At 42.0% G+C, this 23,289-nt stretch overlaps 1 protein-coding gene across 6 annotated transcripts in view; it reads right to left on the bottom strand.

Moving 5' to 3' along the window:
* Window positions 1–23,289, bottom strand: part of LOC115129289 (CRACD-like protein) — a 33,392-nt gene that overhangs the window by 5,574 nt on the left and 4,529 nt on the right. For 2 of the 6 annotated variants that reach the window (XM_029659474.2, XM_029659471.2), the window contains exons 2-6: window positions 16,048–16,130; window positions 12,613–12,787; window positions 11,933–12,065; window positions 8,470–8,610; window positions 7,905–7,970 (exon numbers count right to left, since the gene is read on the bottom strand). In XM_029659474.2, the coding sequence (XP_029515334.2) occupies window positions 7,905–7,970; window positions 8,470–8,610; window positions 11,933–12,065; window positions 12,613–12,787; window positions 16,048–16,114 (582 nt within the window). In that variant the 5' untranslated portion in view covers window positions 16,115–16,130. Of the gene's footprint in view, window positions 1–7,904; window positions 7,971–8,469; window positions 8,611–11,932; window positions 12,066–12,612; window positions 12,788–16,047; window positions 16,131–19,637; window positions 19,695–23,289 lie in introns of all 6 variants that reach the window. The other 4 variants (XM_029659473.2, XM_029659472.2, XM_029659469.2 and 1 more) reach the window with 3 other exon arrangements.

Here is a 23,289-nt window from a genome sequence, read left to right as displayed (position 1 = left end):
TAAACAGCAGGATAAACAATGTCAATCAGAGGGAGGACTGACTGTCTAAACAGCAGGATAAACAATGTCAATCAGAGGGAGGACTGACTGTCTAAACAGCTGGATAAACAATGTCAGGGACGCCATTATCAAGACCTCTCAGCAGCTTAAAATACCCAGCCACTGAAGTCCCAGGCAGACCTACATCCTGGCATTTTTCTGCCTGGCTCCCCCATACATTAGCTGAACAAATACAGGCCTCTGCTCTCAGCCCACTGGAATGTAGGTCTAATCTACTGTTTCTGACAACAATTCACCCTAAAAGGTAAAGAGATGGAGGGGAGACAAGAGGGTGAATGACCTTCAGTGACACCCTGACTTACTTTAAGGGATCTGATATGACAACCTGTCAATCCGTCAGTGAGGAATAGTGAGCTCAAAAGAAGATGCCAATGGGCCACCTCTGATCTTGCTTTCATACTAAAAATGGATGCTTAGGATAAATAGCTATCTGGTATATACTACACAGATTTAACACAAACATGAACATATTACCAAACAGGATTGCTCCGATTATGGGCATAACAGTGTATTTGCCCTGTGTAACCAGCAGAGTGGATTAGATCATTAGATATAAAGTAAATTAAATGTGTTGTGTTTGTTATTGTAACCAGCAGAGTGGGTTAGATCATTAGATATATAGTAAATTAAATGTGTTGTGTTTGTTATTGTATCCAGCAGTGGGTTAGATCATTAGATATATAGTAAATTAAATGTGTTGTGTTTGTTATTGTAACCAGCAGAGTGGATTAGATCATTAGATATATAGTAAATTCATGTTGTGTTTGTTATTGTAACCAGCAGAGTGGATTAGATCATTAGATATATAGTAAATTAAATGTGTTGTGTTTGTTATTGTATCCAGCAGTGGATTAGATCATTAGATATATAGTAAATTAAATGTGTTGTGTTTGTTATTGTATCCAGCAGTGGGTTAGATCATTAGATATATAGTAAATTCATGTTGTGTTTGTTATTGTAACCAGCAGAGTGGATTAGATCATTAGATATATAGTAAATTCATGTTGTGTTTGTTATTGTATCCAGTAGTGGGTTAGATCATTAGATATATAGTAAATTAAATGTGTTGTGTTTGTTATTGTATCCAGCAGTGGGTTATATCATTAGATATATAGTAAATTCATGTTGTGTTTGTTATTGTAACCAGCAGAGTGGGTTATATCATTAGATATATAGTAAATTAAATGTGTTGTGTTTGTTATTGTAACCAGCAGAGTGGATTAGATCATTAGATATATAGTAAATTAAATGTGTTGTGTTTGTTAATGTATCCAGCAGTGGGTTAGATCATTAGATATATAGTAAATTCATGTTGTGTTTGTTATTGTAACCAGCAGTGGGTTAGATCATTAGATATATAGTAAATTAAATGTGTTGTGTTTGTTATTGTATCCAATGTGTTGTGTTTGTTATTGTTTGTTATCCAACCAGCAGGGTTAGATCATTAGATATATAGTAAATGTGTTGTGTTTGTTATTGTAACCAGCAGTGGGTTAGTTTAGATATATAGTAAATTTTGTTTGTTATTGTAACCAGCAGAGTGGATTAGATCATTAGATATATAGTAAATTAAATGTGTTGTGTTTGTTATTGTAACCAGCAGTGGGTTAGATCATTAGATATATAGTAAATTATAGTAAATTAAATGTTTGTGTTTGTTATTGTAACCAGCAGAGTGGATTATATCATTAGATATATAGTAAATTAAATGTGTTGTGTTTGTTATTGTATCCAGCAGTGGGTTAGATCATTAGATATATAGTAAATTAAATGTTGTGTTTGTTATTGTAACCAGCAGTGGGTTAGATCATTAGATATATAGTAAATTAAATGTGTTGTGTTTGTTATTGTAACCAGCAGAGTGGGTTAGATCATTAGATATATAGTAAATTAAATGTGTTGTGTTTGTTATTGTAACCAGCAGGATTAGATCATTAGATTAGTAAATTAATTAGATTGTTATATATATATAGTAAATTAAATGTGTTGTGTTTGTTATTGTAACCAGCAGAGTGGATTAGATCATTAGATATATAGTAAATTCATGTTGTGTTTGTTATTGTAACCAGCAGTGGGTTATATCATTAGATATATAGTAAATTAAATGTGTTGTGTTTGTTATTGTAACCAGCAGAGTGGGTTAGATCATTAGATATATAGTAAATTAAATGTGTTGTGTTTGTTAATGTATCCAGCAGTGGGTTAGATCATTAGATATATAGTAAATTCATGTTGTGTTTGTTATTGTATCCAGCAGTGGGTTAGATCATTAGATATATAGTAAATTAAATGTGTTGTGTTTGTTATTAGATCATTAGATATATAGTAAATTAAATGTGTTGTGTTTGTTATTGATCCAGCAGTGGGTTAGATCATTAGATATATAGTAAATTCATGTTGTGTTTGTTATTGTAACCAGCAGAGTGGATTAGATCATTAGATATATAGTAAATTAAATGTGTTGTGTTTGTTATTGTAACCAGCAGTGGGTTAGATCATTAGATATATAGTAAAAATGTGTTGTGTTTGTTATTGTAACCAGCAGAGTGGATTAGATCATTAGATATATAGTAAATTAAATGTGTTGTGTTTGTTATTGTAAATGCAGAGTGGGTTAGATCATTAGATATATAGTAAATTCATGTTGTGTTTGTTATTGTAACCAGCAGTGGGTTATATCATTAGATATATAGTAAATTAAATGTGTTGTGTTTGTTATTGTAACCAGCAGAGTGGGTTAGATCATTAGATATATAGTAAATTAAATGTGTTGTGTTTGTTAATGTATCCAGCAGTGGGTTAGATCATTAGATATATAGTAAATTAAATGTTGTGTTTGTTATTGTAACCAGCAGTGGGTTAGATCATTAGATATATAGTAAATTAAATGTGTTGTGTTTGTTATTGTATCCAGCAGTGGGTTAGATCATTAGATATATAGTAAATTAAATGTTTGTGTTTGTTATTGTAACCAGCAGTGGGTTAGATCATTAGATATATAGTAAATTCATGTTGTGTTTGTTATTGTAACCAGCAGAGTGGATTAGATCATTAGATATATAGTAAATGAAATGTGTTGTGTTTGTTATTGTAACCAGCAGAGTGAATTAGATCATTAGATATATAGTAAATTAAATGTGTTGTGTTTGTTATTGTAACCAGCATTAGATATATAGTAAATTCATGGTGTTTGTTATTAGATCATTAGATATATAGTAAATTCATGTTGTGTTTGTTATTGTATCCAGTAGTGGGTTAGATCATTAGATATATAGTAAATTAAATGTGTTGTGTTTGTTATTGTATCCAGCAGTGGATTAGATTATTAGATATATAGTAAATTAAATGTGTTGTGTTTGTTATTGTATCCAGCAGTGGGTTAGATCATTAGATATATAGTAAATTCATGTTGTGTTTGTTATTGTATCCAGCAGTGGGTTAGATCATTAGATATATAGTAAATTAAATGTGTTGTGTTTGTTATTGTAACCAGCAGTGGGTTAGATCATTAGATATATAGTAAATTAAATGTGTTGTGTTTGTTATTGTAACCGGCAGAGTGGATTAGATCATTAGATATATAGTAAATTAAATGTGTTGTGTTTGTTATTGTAACCAGCAGAGTGGGTTAGATCATTAGATATATAGTAAATTAAATGTGTTGTGTTTGTTATTGTAAACAGCAGAGTGGATTAGATCATTAGATATATAGTAAATTAAATGTGTTGTGTTTGTTATTGTAAACAGCAGAGTGGATTAGATCATTAGATATATAGTAAATTCATGTTGTGTTTGTTATTGTAACCAGCAGTGGGTTATATCATTAGATATATAGTAAATTAAATGTGTTGTGTTTGTTATTGTAACCAGCAGAGTGGATTAGATCATTAGATATATAGTAAATTAAATGTGTTGTGTTTGTTAATGTATCCAGCAGTGGGTTAGATCATTAGATATATAGTAAATTCATGTTGTGTTTGTTATTGTAACCAGCAGTGGGTTAGATCATTAGATATATAGTAAATTAAATGTGTTGTGTTTGTTATTGTATCCAGCAGTGGGTTAGATCATTAGATATATAGTAAATTAAATGTGTTGTGTTTGTTATTGTAACCAGCAGTGGGTTAGATCATTAGATATATAGTAAATTAAATGTGTTGTGTTTGTTATTGTAACCAGCAGAGTGGGTTAGATCATTAGATATATAGTAAATTCATGTTGTGTTTGTTATTGTAACCAGCAGTGGGTTAGATCATTAGATATATAGTAAATTAAATGTGTTGTGTTTGTTATTGTAACCAGCAGTGGGTTAGATCATTAGATATATAGTAAATTCATGTTGTGTTTGTTATTGTAACCAGCAGAGTGGATTAGATCATTAGATATATAGTAAATTAAATGTGTTGTGTTTGTTAATGTATCCAGCAGTGGGTTAGATCATTAGATATATAGTAAATTCATGTTGTGTTTGTTATTGTAACCAGCAGAGTGGATTAGATCATTAGATATATAGTAAATTAAATGTGTTGTGTTTGTTATTGTATCCAGCAGTGGGTTAGATCATTAGATATATAGTAAATTAAATGTGTTGTGTTTGTTATTGTAACCAGCAGTGGGTTAGATCATTAGATATATAGTAAATTCATGTTGTGTTTGTTATTGTAACCAGCAGAGTGGATTATATCATTAGATATATAGTAAATTAAATGTGTTGTGTTTGTTATTGTAACCAGCAGTGGGTTAGATCATTAGATATATAGTAAATTCATGTTGTGTTTGTTATTGTAACCAGCAGAGTGGATTAGATCATTAGATATATAGTAAATTAAATGTGTTGTGTTTGTTATTGTATCCAGCAGTGGGTTAGATCATTAGATATATAGTAAATTAAATGTGTTGTGTTTGTTATTGTATCCAGCAGTGGGTTAGATCATTAGATATATAGTAAATTCATGTTGTGTTTGTTATTGTAACCAGCAGAGTGGATTAGATCATTAGATATATAGTAAATGAAATGTGTTGTGTTTGTTATTGTAACCAGCAGAGTGAATTAGATCATTAGATATATAGTAAATGAAATGTGTTGTGTTTGTTATTGTAACCAGCAGAGTGGATTAGATCATTAGATATATAGTAAATTAAATGTGTTGTGTTTGTTATTGTATCCAGCAGTGGGTTAGATCATTAGATATATAGTAAATTAAATGTGTTGTGTTTGTTATTGTAACCAGCAGAGTGGATTAGATCATTAGATATATAGTAAATTAAATGTGTTGTGTTTGTTATTGTATCCAGCAGTGGGTTAGATCATTAGATATATAGTAAATTAAATGTGTTGTGTTTGTTATTGTAACCAGCAGTGGGTTAGATCATTAGATATATAGTCAATTAAATGTATTGTATTGGGTATTGTATCCAGCAGAGTGGATTAGATCATTAGACATAGTAAATTAATGTTTTGTTTGTTCTATAGCCAGACTATAACCAGAGCTCAACTTGGCAGAGTTGAGTTGTGTTATGTCCCCATTTGTAGCAGAGAAAACCATTGGAATGAATTCAGACCACACAGGAGACACCCCCCCCCCCTCCTCCTCCTCTCTCCTAGTTAAACAATACATCCTGCAGAAACGGAGCAGTCGAATGACATGCAGCAATATTACTGTCAGGTCAACATCTTCAACTAAAGATTTGTGATGGGCTTCTCAGTGGTGCTCACTGCACACAGAGGAGGTAAAACCAACCGTACGCTCCCTCTTATGGCTTGTTCAACCGTACGCTCCCTCTTATGGCTTGTTCAACCGTACGCTCCCTCTTATGGCTTGTTCAACCGTACGCTCCCTCTTATGGCTTGTTCAACCGTACGCTCCCTCTTATGGCTTGTTCAACCGTACGCTCCCCCTTATGGCTTGTTCAACCGTACGCTCCCCTTATGGCTTGTTCAACCGTACGCTCCCCCTATGGCTTGTTCAACCGTACGCTCCCCTTATGGCTTGTTCAACCGTACGCTCCCCCTTATGGCTTGTTCAACCGTACGCTCCCCCTTATGGCTTGTTCAACCGTACGCTCCCCCTTATGGCTTGTTCAACCGTACGCTCCCCCTTATGGCCTGTTCAACCGTACGCTCCCCCTTATGGCCTGTTCAACCGTACGCTCCCCTTTATGGCCTGTTCAACCGTACGCTCCCCTTATGGCCTGTTCAACCGTACGCTCCCCCTTATGGCCTGTTCAACCGTACGCTCCCCCTTATGGCCTGTTCAACCGTACGCTCCCCCTTATGGCCTGTTCAACCGTACGCTCCCCCTTATGGCCTGTTCAACCGTACGCTCCCCTTATGGCCTGTTCAACCGTACGCTCCCCTTATGGCCTGTTCAACCGTACGCTCCCCTTATGGCCTGTTCAACCGTACGCTCCCCCTTATGGCCTGTTCAACCGTACGCTCCCCTTATGGCTTGTTCAACCGTACGCTCCCCTTATGGCTTGTTCAACCGTACGCTCCCCCTTATGGCTTGTTCAACCGTACGCTCCCCCTTATGGCTTGTTCAACCGTACGCTCCCTCTTACGGCTTGTTCAACCGTACGCTCCCCCTTACGGCTTGTTCAACCGTACGCTCCCCCTTACGGCTTGTTCAACCGTACGCTCCCCCTTACGGCTTGTTCAACCGTACGCTCCCTCTTATGGCTTGTTCAACCGTACGCTCCCCCTTACGGCTTGTTCAACCGTACGCTCCCTCTTATGGCTTGTTCAACCGTACGCTCCCTCTTATGGCTTGTTCAACCGTACGCTCCCTCTTATGGCTTGTTCAACCGTACGCTCCCCCTTATGGCTTGTTCAACCGTACGCTCCCTCTTATGGCTTGTTCAACAGTACGCTCCCTCTTATGGCTTGAAAAAACATCTTCTATCTTGTTTACAGCTCTGGGTCAAGCTGAAACATCTCAAACAAGGCAAAACACAAGCACATGACAACTATTTGGAGGTTCAGGCACAAACTATTGCATCTGTCTGTGTGAACAGTCAGCAACTTCTGAAAATCACACATGGTAAGATATAGTAGTCCTGTTTTGTGCCCATGGGACTATCCCCTATCGTTCTGACATCCCACAAGGCACCAGTTAAGACATTATCCCTACCTATATGTCCATAGCTATCTCAACTACCCGATATCCCTGTACATCCACTGGTAAATGGCACCCCATGTATATATCCAATCGTTACTCATTGTGGATTTATTCCTTGTGTTATAATTTTTCTATTATTTCTCTCTGCATTGTTGGGAAGGACTGTAAGCATTTTATTGTTAGTCTACACGGGTTGTTTACAAACCAAATGAGATTTTAAAATGCTGAATGGAGTCAGGTACTCTGGAGGTTTTCCCTCCATTCTGACCTGTTAAACTCATGTGGAAAGAGAAAAATTGCTGACATGGGCTAATTGAGTGACTGGTGATGCACAACCAAACTTCGAAATTGCACCCCGGACCAACGGGGAGGACGGGCTCATCACTGGTCTACATATTGTGGATGTATGAAGCTCAACAATGTCTCCATCCTGATTCACTCCTATTGCTCAACACTGCATCTGATATGAAAGCTTTCATACCTCATCAAAAGACACACAGCTTTCATACCTCATCAAAAGAAAGATGTGCTCTGAGACATCAACTCATGGAATTCGTCTGGAGGACATTCATTTATTCTTAAAATCAAATGACAAAATAGCCCACTCATATTCTGATTGGTCATGGTGATCAAATGATCAGGAATATTGTTCACCGTGTCCACTGAACAGGAAGCGCATAACAAAAACAAAGAAGTAAACTAGAGACATGGATAACTGGTTATTACCTGGTCTTCATCACTGTCGGTCCCTTCCAGACTCAGGGAGCTGTTCCTCTGCACCGGTTTGAAAGACTGGAATTAGAGACAGATGGGATGAGACACAATGCAGTTAGAAAAAGGGCGATGGGCAGTAATAGATCTGTAGACCGCAGGTGGCTGGGGGCACCTTAATTGGGGAGGACGGGCTTATTGTAATGGCTGGAACGAAATTCCTGGAATGATATCAAACACATGGTTTCCATACGTTTTAATACCATTCACTGCATTCCGGCATTATTATGAGCCATCCTCCCCTCAACAGCCTCCTGTGCTGTAGAAGTAAGCATGACTGCATGGAGTCATCCTCTTGGTAGCTTTCATGAAGCATGAATGTGTGGTATGTATTGTATATCTATTGTATGTGCCAGGGACCGTGTGATTGCAGTCACGTAGTACATACCACACAATTATGATAGGGACTGAAGACAAGAATTAGCTAAGTAGCTAATCTGGTGCAATGATCGCTAACATGAAGTTGACCGCACAGACCCCATGAATACTATGCCAGTATTGACTGCATAATGATGCGTACCCTGTGGGACACCCCAGCCAGGACAGTGTGCAGGGTGGAGTACTCTGGTGGGCTGCAGGGCAGGCCGTCATCTTCTGAAAGAGTTCCTGCGTCATCCATCTTCTTCACACATAGAGACGGAGGAGAGCCTAGCCTGACGACCTGTTTCAACAGAGAAGGAGAAGAGCCTGATGACCTGTTTCAACAGAGAAGGAGTAGAGCCTAGTCTGATGACCTGTTTCAACAAAGGAGTAGAGCCTAGTCTGATGACCTGTTTCAACAGAGAAGGAGTAGAGCCTAGCCTGATGACCGGTTTCAACAGAGATGGAGGAGGCTAGCCTGATGACCTGTTTCAACAGAGAAGGAGTAGAGCCTAGCCTGATGACCTGTTTCAACAGAGAAGGAGTAGAGCCTAGCCTGATGACCTGTTTCAACAGAGAAGGAGTAGAGCCTAGCCTGATGACCTGTTTCAACAGAGAAGGAGTAGAGCCTAGTCTGATGACCTGTTTCAACAGAGATGGAGGAGAGCCTAGTCTGATGACCTGTTTCAACAGAGACGGAGGAGAGCCTAGTCTGATGACCTGTTTCAACAGAGACGGAGGAGAGCCTAGTCTGATGACCTGTTTCAACAGAGACGGAGGAGAGCCTAGTCTGATGACCTGTTTCAGAGATGGAGGAGAGCCTAGCCTGATGACCTGTTTCAACAGAGACGGAGGAGAGCCTAGTCTGATGACCTGTTTCAACAGAGAAGGAGTAGAGCCTAGTCTGATGACCTGTTTCAGAGATGGAGGAGAGCCTAGCCTGATGACCTGTTTCAGAGATGGAGGAGAGCCTAGTCTGATGACCTGTTTCAACAGAGACGGAGGAGAGCCTAGTCTGATGACCTGTTTCAGAGATGGAGGAGAGCCTAGCCTGATGACCTGTTTCAACAGAGACGGAGGAGAGCCTAGTCTGATGACCTGTTTCAACAGAGATGGAGGAGAGCCTAGCCTGATGACCTGTTTCAACAGAGACGGAGGAGAGCCTAGTCTGATGACCTGTTTCAACAGAGACGGAGGAGAGCCTAGCCTGATGACCTGTTTCAGAGATGGAGGAGAGCCTAGTCTGATGACCTGTTTCAACAGAGACGGAGGAGAGCCTAGCCTGATGACCTGTTTCAACAGAGACGGAGGAGAGCCTAGCCTGATGACCTGTTTCAACAGAGAAGGAGTAGAGCCTAGTCTGATGACCTGTTTCAGAGATGGAGGAGAGCCTAGCCTGATGACCTGTTTCAACAGAGAAGGAGTAGAGCCTAGTCTGATGACCTGTTTCAGAGATGGAGGAGAGCCTAGCCTGATGACCTGTTTCAACAGAGACGGAGAAGAACCTAGCCTGATGACCTGTTTCAACAGAGACGGAGGAGAGCCTAGCCTGATGACCTGTTTCAACAGAGACGGAGGAGAGCCTAGCCTGATGACCTGTTTCAACAGAGACAGAGGAGAGCCTAGCCTGATTGCCTGTTTCAACAGAGACAGAGGAGAGCCTAGCCTGATGACCTGTTTCAACAGAGACAGAGGAGAGCCTAGCCTGATGACCTGTTTCAACAGAGACAGAGGAGAGCCTAGCCTGATGACCTGTTTCAACAGAGACAGAGGAGAGCCTAGCCTGATGACCTGTTTCAACAGAGACGGAGGAGAGCCTAGTCTGATGACCTGTTTCAACAGAGACAGAGGAGAGCCTAGTCTGATGACCTGTTTCAACAGAGACAGAGGAGAGCCTAGCCTGATGACCTGTTTCAACAGAGACGGAGGAGAGCCTAGCCTGATGACCTGTTTCAACAGAGACGGAGGAGAGCCTGATGTTTCAGCTGGAGCTGCAGGGGAATAACATACTTATCAACCACTCCTATCAGCTATTATCAAGCGTTTTCAGTATTTTTATGTGTTCATAGGGAGTGGCTATCATGATGTGTGTGCAGGATTAGTTTACTAAGCAGAGTGGCTTTTCCTGTCAGACCAAGTGTTCTCCAAGACCATGCTATCCAACCCATTATAGAGAACTCTTCTCAAAGTGGAATGATAAGTGAAAGTGTGTTAACCTCTTGAACCTCTGGGGGCAGTATTTCATTTTTGGATAAAAAGACGTGCCCGTTTTAAGCGCAATATTTTGTCACGAAAAGATGCTCGAATATGCTTGGAATTGATAGTTTTGGAAAGAAGACAGTCTTACGTTTCCAGAACTGCAAAGATTTTCACTGTGAGTCCCTTAGAACAAATGCTTCGGGCAAAACCAAGATGTATGACCGACCAGGAAATGCACAGGATTTCTGAGGCTACGTTTTCCATGATCGCCTTATATGGCTGTGAATGCGACAGGAATGAACGGACTCTTTATCTTGTTTCCCCAAGGTCTCTGCAGCATTGTGACGTATTTGTAGGCATATCATTGGAAGATTGACCATAAGAGACTACAATTGCCAAGTGTCCCTCTTGGTGTCTGCGTGGCATTTGGTGCGCAAAACTCAGCTCCCAGTATTTTTCCATTCGAATCTCAGAACAAACCAGGCTACAAGGACGGTGCTTTCAATGGAGAGATATATGACAAACCACCTTCATCTGCTATGTAACTGAGAGTCTCCTCATTGAAACATCTGAAGTTCTTCAAAGGTAAATTATTTTATTTGATTCCTTGGCTAGTTTTTGTGAATATGTTGCGTGCTAAATGCTAACGCTAAATGCTAAGCTAGCTATCACCACTCTTACACAAATGATTGATTTTCTCTGGTTCTAAAGCATATTTAGAAAATCTGAGACGACAGGATTGTTAAGAAAAGGATAAGCTTGAGAGCAGGCATATTTATTTCATTTCATTTGCGATTTTTAGAAATCGCTAACGTTGCGTTATGGTAATGAGCTTGAGGCTATAATTACGCTCCCGGATACGGGATTGCTCGTCGCAACAGGTTAAAGAAATAATAGGTCCTCTCTAGCTGAGAAATAGACTGTGTGTGGTGAAAGAACGCGGTACCACAGACACACAAACTGAAAATACTCTATTAGTATGAGCTCAGCTGCTCCCTAGGACACAGTTTCAGGTCTGTTTCCTCCCAGGCTTTAGAATCCATATCCTTCTCCAAAATGACTGAACAACACCAGCCAAGTCTCTCTCTCGATTATCTCCTCCTTGTTCTAGCATGTGGTTGTGCCTAGCCAACACTAGCTGTGTTGTGCTTCAGAGTTCTGTACGTACACTCTGACCTTCGGTGGGATGCTGTCTAGAACAGGTGACAACTAAGGATGAGCCTTGGCTAACTAGCGCCCAGTCTAACCGGCTTATGACCAGACGGGCTAATTTTATACCCAGGTTCTACAGACGGAGTGGCAACGCTAACACCGATGCAGAGACCTGAATGTCGGAGATGGTAAAGTATAGGAGCATAGCTACAACAGGTCATATTACAGCCAGTCTCAGTGTGGAGGAATAGGACAGAGGCTCTACTACCCACCTGTAGAGACTTGACTTTCCCATGGATGCTGTCCTGAGAGACTCCCAGACCCTCAGTCACCTCTGACAGGGGAGATTCAGAGACAAAGACACTGTCATGTGACAGAGCCTTATTACCCATATTTATTTTTGACCTTTGAAAGAAAGAAATACAAAAAAATGACAGATCAGAACATTTGCGCTTCTAGGCAGTGGCTGGGTCATCTCCATTCAATCACGTAGGACTAAGTCTAATAAAGTTTGTAGAAAAACCTAAAAAGCAGAAATGACAAGTCCCTAGCCCTGCCTCTGTCCCAAATGGCACCCTACTCCCTGTATGGTGCACTACATTTGACCAGAACCCTATGGACCCTGGTCAAACGTAGTGCATCAAATAGGGAGCCATTTGGGATGCAGGCCCTGAATCTGCAGCAGGTAGCCTATAAGGCTGCATGCTTAAAAAATAAATATTCACCAAGCTCTAGAATGAGCGGAGAAGACTGGGTTTATTATTCAGGTGACTAAGTGGTAGGGAGAACGTTAATTTCCAGCAGTCCACTCTAAATTAGGACAAATATGTACCTTTCAAGTTGTAAACATATGTAGAGCAGACTTCACACTACCCGGTAGAAATTCAATGACGCATTTGTTCCTTGGGAATAAAATTAAATTGCCTGTATTGTGAAAAGAAAATAATCTTACCCAGAGCCCTCGTCTTTCTCAGAGCGAATGAGAAGTGCAGGTTCGGGGGCGTTGACATTGTCACTAGACTGGCTACACTTCAACCCACTGTCCCCCCCGGCAGGAGCAGCGGCCTCCTTTCTCTTCTTCTTAGAAAATAAGTTCTTGAAGGTCTGGAACTTGGACTTCTTCTTGCCTACATTGAAGATCACATCAAGAATAGAGCATGGCAGAGGTTATTCATCTCCAGTTAACAAATGGGACTTATTCCTTCACTACCAGTTTTTAACCACATTCTTTATCATTTTCCTTAACATCTTTCCACCACTGAACAAATAAGACCACCTAACTGAAAGCTTTGTAACGAACCTCAATCATTATTTGAAATGTAACTATTCCCTCATGTGAACTCAAGTGAGAGTAGTTACCCTGCTGGTCATAAACCCAGGTAGCATTAATGAGATAGTAAAAATACTCCCACTGTTCCATTGACATTAGCACCACAGTAGAAATTCTCAACACCTCTTTTTAACTACTTCAAGTGTTTTTTGTGTGAGTGTAAACTCTCTCAACTCCTTTGTTGAGAATAATAGCAGGCCAAGATCTGAGACATTTGCTAGGTGATAAGGGTGGTGCCTACAGCTCATGAATACAAAACATCAAGCTATTTTAGAAACAATATGTCGATTACGCCAAAGTAGCAGCATAACCAGGAACAAAGCAGAATGGCCAATTCTTAAAAGAGAAGGTCAAGTTAGTTGGATCCATAGAAATGTTGCCAATATTTGGGAGGGGATGACTGCAACGTGAACAATCCTCGGATGGAGCCCTTCAGCAGCCAGGAATGCAATCGTCTGATTAAAGAGTGAGTGCTGCTTTGAGGATTGAAGCTTGCTAGTGAGAGACTATTTATATATAAAGCCACACCATCCCGTGACTGGCTCACATGCTCTGGAAAAGACTTTGAGATCCAACTGTAGACAAGGCCTAGAGCTGGTATGATCACACACTTTAAACTGGCCCATTCAGTATGGCTGGAAAAGTCAACAATTCATGGAAAACGTCATCCCAATAGGAGAGGTACTACATATTTTGGATGCATACTGTACATATAGCTGGAAATGTAAATTCAAAGACATTCTGTTCAGAGAGGGTCTTTTTGTCAAACAGGCTAAATGTAGGCCTAGATGGGACACATGAAGGAGATGCATGACCAGGAGATAAACAGTCAGAAACAGAAACTGAATTTACTTGTTGATCTGGAGACCACTGCCGTACCCAACCACAACTTACTCCCCTTGAGTTGATGTTCAACCTATTACAAACTGTTATCCCAGGTAAACGTGGTCCTTTGTAGCTCAGTTGGTATAGCATGGCGCTTGTAATGGCAGGGTGCATGGTCTATTCCCGGGACCAGCCATAAAGAAAATGTATGCACACATGACTAAGTCACTTTGGATAAAGGCGTCTGCTAATTGACATAATAATAATAATAATAATAATAATAACAATAATAATAATAATAATATTAATAATAATATTATATACACTCACTGCTCAGTTTATTGTTAGGTACACCACCTCGTTCATGAAAATGTATCGCTCCTACAGACAATGAGTCACGTGGCCGTGGCTTGCTATATAAAACAGGCAGACAGGCATCGAGGCATTCAGTTACTGTTCCATTGAACGTTAGAATGGGAAAAACGAGTGACCTAAGCGACTGAGTGTGGTATGGTCGTCAGTGCCTGGACTTTTCAAGCACGAAAGTGTCTAGGGTTTACCGAGAAGGTTGTTGATGAGAGAGGTGGAAGGAGAATGGAAAGAATCATGCAAGCTAACAGGCAGACCATAAACAAACAAATAATGGTGCAGTACAACAATGGTGTGTAGAACGGCATCATGGAACGCACAATTCGTCAGTCCTCGTCACGGATGGGCTATTACCCGAAGACGATCACACTAGGTTCCACTCCTATCAGCTAAAAACAAGAAGTGTCTCCAGTGGGCACACGATCACCAACACTGGACAATTGAGTAGTGGAAAAACATTGCCTGGTTCGACAAAATTCCAGTTCCTGTAGCATCATGCTGATGGCAGAGTCAGGATTTGGTGTAAGCATCACGAGTCCATGGACCCATCCTGCCTCGTACAGGCTGGTGCCGGTGGTATACTGGTGTGGGGAATATTTTCCTGGGACACGTTAGGTCCCTTGATACCAATTCAGCAACTAACGTTTCCGTCACCGTATAGAATCTATTCCCTGAAGAATTCACCCTGTTCTGGAGGCAAAGTGGGGTCCGATACAGAACTTTTATGAAAAAAATATGTTATTTACTGAACCTTTATTTAACTAGGCAAGTCAGTTATGAACAAATTATTATTTACAATGGCGGCCTACACCGGCCTAACCCGGACGACGCTGGGCCAATTGTGCGTCACCCTATGGGACTCCCAATCACAGCCGGGTTTGATACAGCCTGGATTTTAAATCAGGGTGTCAGTAGTGATGACTCAAGCACAGAGGCAGTACCTTAGACCGCTGCGCCACTCGGGAGTATTAGATGGTTGTACCTAATAAACTGTATTATAAATAAAAAAATCTTGGGAAGAGTCATGACCAAGACCTAGTCTGTAGTACACAAAGAACTACTATCTTGACTGAAGATTAACTCCTTGGAATAGTCACCCCTGTCCCCCACTATCCTCCCAGGTCGTCACGAGGATACTGCCATGAGGCAGCCGCCCATCAGGGTATTCCAAATGATCCCCCGGCCAGCACACCACCAGCCATTGACAAATTACTTATTTTAACGGACTTCGCCCTCCGTGCTCCGCTTTAGAAATTCAATCTTATAGAGTAGATTATTCCCCTTTTCAGTGGGAGCTATTCCTGAAGGAAAGGGCTAATCCACGTCCCAGCTAGCCCTCCAGAGACGCTTCCCAGCCTGACCTTGCAGATCCTGACTTCCTTGTTCCCAGAGCGCATCACAGCAGGGTGAAGGGTTGGCAGACAGACAGTGGGAAAATGTGTTCTTATGTTCTTATTTTTTGTACTTCATTTCCTGCCAATAAAACTGTAAGAAAATCTCCTTCCTAAGCTTGACCTGATCCTCCCTGAAGCCCAGTGCTCTCTGCAATAAAGAGATAATAGCACACTGGTCTAGAAGAAACACTGATACTTTAGCATGGATCTTGTGGAAGGATTCTCATCATGATAAAATCATCTCACTTCAACTTGCAATGAACCACAAGGCTTCTCAGACGCAAATCTTCAGGGGAGGCATAGATCCACAGATTAGATACTGTAAAGATTAGATACTGTAAATCTGATCAAAAAAGATCTGCTGTCACACATTGACCATAGCACTACCACAGACAGACAGAGTTCCATGACCAGAGAAAAGTGAAGAGCCCCTTTAAAGGGCTAGCAATTAGTTAAAGTATGGGTTTACCTGTGCACTCTTCAGTGGTGTCTGCTGGATCCTGGTTGGTCAACACATCTGATGGTCCAGAGGCCATGATACTGCAGTCACTGCTGGGAGATAGAGAGTCATTGACTAAGGAGCAGAGGGAGAGAGTAATTTTTTAAAAACCTTTATTTAACTAGGCAAGCCAGTTAAGAACAAATTCTTAATTACAATGACGGCCTAGGAACAGTGGGTTAACTGCCTTGTTCAGGAGGAGAACGACAGATTTGTACCTTGTCAGCTCGGGGACTCAATCTAGCAATCTTTCGGTTACTGCCACAACGCTCTAACCACTAGGCTACCTGCCACCCCATTGACTACGGCGCAGAGGGAGAGAGCCATTGACTACGGAGCAGGGGGAGAGAGCCATTGACTACGGAGCAGAGGGAGAGAGCCATTGACTACGGAGCAGAGGGAGAGAGCCATTGACTACGGAGCAGAGGGAGAGAGCCATTGACTACGGAGAAGAGGGAGAGAGCCATTGACTACGGAGCAGAGGGAGAGAGCCATTGACTACGGAGCAGAGGGAGAGAGCCATTGACTACGGAGCAGAGGGAGAGAGCCATTGACTACGGAGCAGAGGGAGAGAGCCATTGACTACGGAGCAGAGGAGAGAGCCATTGACTACGGAGCAGAGGGAGAGAGCCATTGACTACGGAGCAGAGGGAGAGAGCCATTGACTACGGAGAAGAGGGAGAGAGCCATTGACTACGGAGAAGAGGGAGAGAGCCATTGACTACGGAGAAGAGGGAGAGAGCCATTGACTACGGAGCAGAGGGAGAGAGCCATTGACTACGGAGCAGAGGGAGAGAGCCATTGACTACGGAGCAGAGGGAGAGAGCCATTGACTACGGAGCAGAGGGAGAGAGCCATTGACTACGGAGCAGAGGGAGAGAGCCATTGACTAGGGAGCAGAGGGAGAGAGCCATTGACTACGGAGCAGAGGGAGAGAGCCATTGACTACGGAGCAGAGGGAGAGAGCCATTGACTACGGAGCAGAGGGAGAGAGCCATTGACTACGGAGCAGAGGGAGAGAGCCATTGACTACGGAGCAGAGGGAGAGAGCCATTGACTACGGAGCAGAGGGAGAGAGCCATTGACTACGGAGCAGAGGGAGAGAGCCATTGACTACGGAGCAGAGGGAGAGAGCCATTGACTACGGAGCAGAGGGAGAGAGCCATTGACTATGGAGCAAAGGGAGAGATAATTAGCTATATTTTAGAAGGAAGCCTTCCAGGGATTTGGGCAACTAATAATGAGACCACAGTCAGTTTGGGCTGAGTACAATGTAGATTCAATCAGGCACTATTTCATTCATCCCTATTTACTGTAACTCAGCTGTGTGCATCTCCACTGAGGGCAACAACCACATCCATAACCCTGCTCTCTATAGAAGGAGAGATCAGGGATGGTCTCAGCCTACCAATCTCTCTCTACTACAATGCCCTCAGTGACACCGCCCTGTCATGTCACAGGATGAGGCGGAGATAAGCAGCCTGTGCCTGGGGCAGATTATTGGAGGGGGCTGCCTGGGGCTGGAGCTAGCGCTGGTCTGAAGCTCCCAGCAGGATAGCCTCAGACACGCCATGCCAACCCAGCAGGAGGAAGCCATCAGCGGTCAGTGACAGTTAGTCTCAACCCCTGGCCCCACGGAATGGTTAAACAGGATGTGGATGCAATTTGGATTTCGACCGCACATGCTAAACGAATTACTCCGTTAATAAGGTAATTACCTCCTCCGCCTATATGGCTTCATGCCAACTCTGTCAAGAACCTGATGAGCTCAGAGCGGCTATGTTTGTCAAAATCTATATCCATGTCTCGGGGGCGGTCTTAATGAAGAATTCTCAAATATAATATCTTAGGATTGACTTGTTCATTTCCACATTAGCTTAAGTCTGGATGTGATGACTATAAGAGCAAGGAACACTCAACAAAAACAGTGAACGAAATGATTAGAAGTTACAATACTAAAACTTGTAACCATTACACCCAGAAGTGTAGCACAAATACCGGAGGCAGTCAGAGAATAAATATAAACCCAGCTGAGAAAATTCAAAGGCAGTTCTTGGACTCCGCTTCCTGGTGTGACATAAGCTGCTGGAAGCCTCCTGTGTCTGCGGTTACCTAACATCTACAGTTACATCGCCGCTGAAGTCCAAGGCCCTGTCCCAATAGCTTGAAGCTATTCAACTCAGCCTGAGACTACCCCATCCATGTCATTGTTGTTCAATAAGAACAGAATGTTCCTTGTGTGAGATAAAACATGTGCCTTCTGTGTCTGAAATCTTCTTCAATAATCAATAAACACATGGCAACATCATTATTCCAGCTGTGAGAATGTCATATGTTGAACTCCTAACTGCAGGCCTTTTTCAGTGCATTTGATTACATTAGTTGAATTAGTTTATTTCAACCATTTACAAACCCTTGACAGTTATAAATAAACATACATTCAAACTGGCTTCCCTGTTCCCCTGGCAATGCTTGTACCAAACAGCACAACAGACAGGCCCACTCCAGACTAGCTAAAGTTACTACTAGACAACACATTGTCTGAGAAACTGAACCTTCTCTCAGGTGTTTTCTGTTAGAATAGTTATGAAAACTGTTATGAAAACCAATCTAACAGAAAGCACCTGAGAAAAAGTTCAGGTTCTCAGACACTGTGTTGTCTAGTAGTAACTTTACTAAACTAAAGATATTATATAAACAATAAACAAGTATTATTTTGTGAGTTGAAACATTCCACGATGTTTGTCAGCCCTTTGAATTGAGAGAGAGAGAGAAAGAGATCCAATCGGCCTCTTCATTTCCTCTGTATCTCTGAGTAAATGTTACCTGTTTCACAGAGAAATAACACTTCAGAGATAGACTGAAACCCCCCACCACCAACACCAAGGGAGACAATGTGTGACTGAAACCCCCCACCACCAACACCAAGGGAGACAATGTGTGACTGAAACCCCCCACCACCAACACCAAGGGAGACAATGTGTGACTGAAACCCCCCACCACCAACACCAAGGGAGACAATGTGTGACTGAAACCCCCCACCACCATCACCAAGGGAGACAATGTGTGACTGAAACCCCCCACCACCAACACCAAGGGAGACAATGTGTGACTGAAACCCCCCACCACCAATACCAAGGGAGACCATGTGTGACTGAAACCCCCCACCACCAACACCAAGGGAGACAATGTGTGACTGAAACCCCCCCACTACTAATACATCTACAACACAAACACACAGACACATCACACACAGTTGATTAAGACTAGGGGATAATAAGAGAGAGACTGGGGATCTGTATAGACTAGACCATGGGAAGGAGTACTACTTGTGACCAACAGAGAGCATTCTGGGGAGAATGCAGCCTGGGGTTGTTGTCACAGCTAGCCTATGAACCATAACCTCCCAGGGTCTGACCATGTGACCAACCCCAGTCACACAGCTCTACTTCCATAGATGAACATCCTCTAGAAAAGGAGAGAACACAACAGAGTACGCATGACGCAGTGGGGAAACATGGTTCAGGGGCAGGAGGGTTCAGCTGGGCTAATGGACTGACCTTGAACTGACTCCAATACTGACCAACAGCGATGACGTCCTCTGTTTCATGTCTTAACTTTTCAGGGGTTGAAAGGGAAGAGAGTTGGTGGGAAGGAGCAGTATTACATTATGAGAACAAAATAGCTTGTTAGATAAACAAAAACATTATTTAGAAGATGAGAAAATACTCGATCACAGGGAGTTCAACAGTTGAGTCGGCCAGTTCCAAGACACAGCCAGGTTTGAGTATTGTTTTTGTACTGGGCGATCCCCTATTTCAGTACTGGGCGATCCCCTATTTCAGTACTGGGCGATCCCCTATTTCAGTACTGGGCGATCCCCTATTTCAGTACTGGACGATCCCCTATTTCAGTACTGGACGATCCCCTATTTCAGAGCCAGATATGAGGAGTCACCTATGTTTTGCAATCAAGCAACTAGCAAGGTGTACGAGACAGACAACACCTTGATTCTAATGTTCACACACACTCAGTGTCCTCGGAGACCGTATTCTTCTCAACATCCAAGATACTTCTAGTATTTATGGAAAAGGAAATAGGGAGTTTGTAGGAGTTCACATTATTTTATATCAAACCATATCTGAAGTTAATCCAATATAGACTAATATGCCTATGTAACAGCGCAAATAAATAAATAAATAAGCAATAAGTAGGGACGGTACACAACACATTCCACTCAGTTATGTTGAACACAAATTCTCAGAAACCAAAGTTTTATGCATGTTTTTTTTAAGGTAAAAAATCAAACGCTCCATGTGAATATATTTAGCAGTAATGCCAAGAAATTATACTGGCCATTTTGTTTGGTAGTTTATACAGGCATGCCTTTAAATTATAACTGGCGCAAGAGTCCTCTGGCAGTCTAAATTATACACATAGCCTGTGGAGCATGGAGCGCCGAGGACAGATATACTGTGCATTTAGAAAGTATTCAGACCCCTTGACTTTTTCCATATCTTCTTACGTTACAGCCTTCCTCATTAATCTACACACAATACCCCATAATGACAAAGCGAGCTGCCCGACTGGCCAAACTGAGCAATCGTGGGAGGAGGGCCTTGGTCAGGGAGGTGACCAAGAACGCGATGTTCCTCTGTGGAGAAACAACCATCTCTGCAGCACTCCACCAATCAGGCCTTTATGGTAGAGTGGCCAGATGGAAGCCACTCCTCAGTAAAATGCACATGACAGCCCGCTTGGAGTTCGCCAAAAGGCACCTAAAGACTCAGACCATGAGAAACAAGATTCTCTGGTCTAATGAAACCAAGATTGAACTCTTTAGCCTGAATTATTTTATTTTTTTCCCACCTTTATTTAACCAGGTAGGCTAGTTGAGAACATGTTCTCATTTGCAACTGCGACCTGGCCAAGATAAAGCATAGCAGTGTGAACAGACAACACAGAGTTACACATGGAGTAAACAATTAACAAGTCAGTAACACAGTAGAAGAAAAAAAAGGGGAGTCTATATACATTGTGTGCAAAAAGGCATGAGGAGGTAGGCGAATAATTACAATTTTGCAGATTAACACTGGAGTGATAAATGATCAGATGGTCATGTACAGGTAGAGATATTGGTGTGCAAAAGAGCAGAAAAGTAAATAAATAAAAACAGTATGGGGATAAGGTAGGTAAAAATGGGTGGGCTATTTACCGATTGACTATGTACAGCTGCAGCGATCGGTTAGCTGCTCAGATAGCAGATGTTTGAAGTTGGTGAGGGAGATAAAAGTCTCCAACTTCAGCGATTTTTTTGCAATTCGTTCCAGTCACGGGCAGCAGAGAACTGAAACGAAAGGCGGCCAAATGAGGTGTTGGCTTTAGGGATGATCAGTGAGATACACCTGCTGGAGCGCGTGAATGCCAAGCGTCATGTCTGGAGGAAACCTGGCACCATCCCTACGGTGAAGAATGGTTGTGGCAGCATCATGCTCTGGGGATGTTTTTCAGCGGCAGGGACTGGGAGTCTATCCAGGATCGAGGGGAAGATGAAAGAAGCAAAGAGAGATCCTTGATAAAAACCTGCTCCAGAGCGCTCAGGACCTCAGACTGGGGTGAAGGTTCACCTTCCAACAGGACAACGACCCTAAGCACACAGCTAAGACAACGCAGGAGTGGCTTCGGGACAAGTCTCTGAATGTCCTTGAGTGGCCCAGCCAGAGCTCGGACATGAACCTGATCTAACATCTCTGGAGACCCCCGAAAATAGCTGTGCAGCAACGCTCCCCATCCAACCTGGCAAAGCTTGAGAAGATCTGCAGATAAGAATGGGAGAAACTCCCCAAATGCAGGTGTGCCAAGCTTGTAGAGTCATACCCAAGAAGACTTGAGGCTGTAATCACTGCCAAAGGTGCTTCAAAGTATTTAGTAAAGGGTCAGAATACTTATGTAAATGTGAGATTTCAGGGTTTAATAATGTTTTTGCATCGTCATTATGGGGGGCAGGGTCGTTGGACGAGGGTCGTTGGACGAGTAACCGGAAGGTTGCAAGTTCAAACCCCCGAGCTGACAAGGTACAAATCTGTCGTTCTGCCCATGAACAGGCAGTTAACCCACTGTTCCTAGGCCGTCATTGAAAATAAGAATTTGTTCTTAACTGACTTGCCTAGTTAAATAAAGGTAAAATAAAATAAAAAGTGTATAGATTGATGAGTGAATTTAAAAAATATATTTTAGAATAATAATACCAAGTGTGGACAAAGTCAAGGGGTCTGAATACTTTCCGAAGGCACCGTAGATGATGTGCAGTGTAGTTCATTAGTAGTGGGTGTAGTAGGCCAGTAACCCTACATAAAGATGTCCAAACTGAATGCAATCTGGCTAAGCCATCGATTCCCCAGAACATACAAGATGATCACAGCAACCAAACAGGAGCTCCAATGAAACTTAACAGGAGAAGCACAGTACCCGGGACAAGGCTACTGCAGGACACAGCTGCCTGGAAGGAAGAACTCCTAGAGTAGTTACAATGGGCGGACTTTCAGGATATCAAGGAAGGATGTGCTGTCTTTTTTTTATTGGAGGTTCAACCCACCATTCTCTGCTATGCTGAGTGAACACTTTTCATTGGGTGGCGCCCCCATATATGAGGCTGCACATCCAAGTGGATGGTCTGCTCATCACAGTAAAGTTTTGTTTTTTCAAAGTTTTTTTCAGCTGTTGAGTAAAACCTCACATACCTTAATGTTTGTCTTGAACCAGAGCCACAAACCCATGGAATTTCCTCTCCTCACTCTTTCTAAATGAGAGGAGTGACTAAGTCTGACTTTGAAAAAAAGCTTATTGAATTTACAAGTTGTATCAAGGGTGCATTCAGTGCGGAAGGGTTAGGCCACACATCTGTCCCAAATACGAGTTGTGTGTAGCAAGAGAGGCATTCTGTGTGTTGCGCTCACATGATGTTGTGTGCAACAGGGCTTAACATGCGTGAATGCATTAATCTTCAATAATAGCTTGAACATATGAATCCAACAAGAGGAAAAATAAACATTTTGGCGTTAGTAGTAGAGCATAGTTCAACGCAGCCTTCCTTACCCCTGTTCTGTAGGACAAGGAGGATTAAACCAGATCAGACAAGTTCCATCTGGAAAAAGTGAGGCTTTATGGTCCAATATCAAGGAAGGATGACTGTTTAAACGAGAACCATGTGAA

This window comes from Oncorhynchus nerka, linkage group LG5, assembly GCF_034236695.1.
Source record: "Oncorhynchus nerka isolate Pitt River linkage group LG5, Oner_Uvic_2.0, whole genome shotgun sequence".
NCBI classification, from domain to species: domain Eukaryota; kingdom Metazoa; phylum Chordata; class Actinopteri; order Salmoniformes; family Salmonidae; genus Oncorhynchus; species Oncorhynchus nerka.
This window is presented reverse-complemented; position numbering and strand designations above follow the sequence as displayed.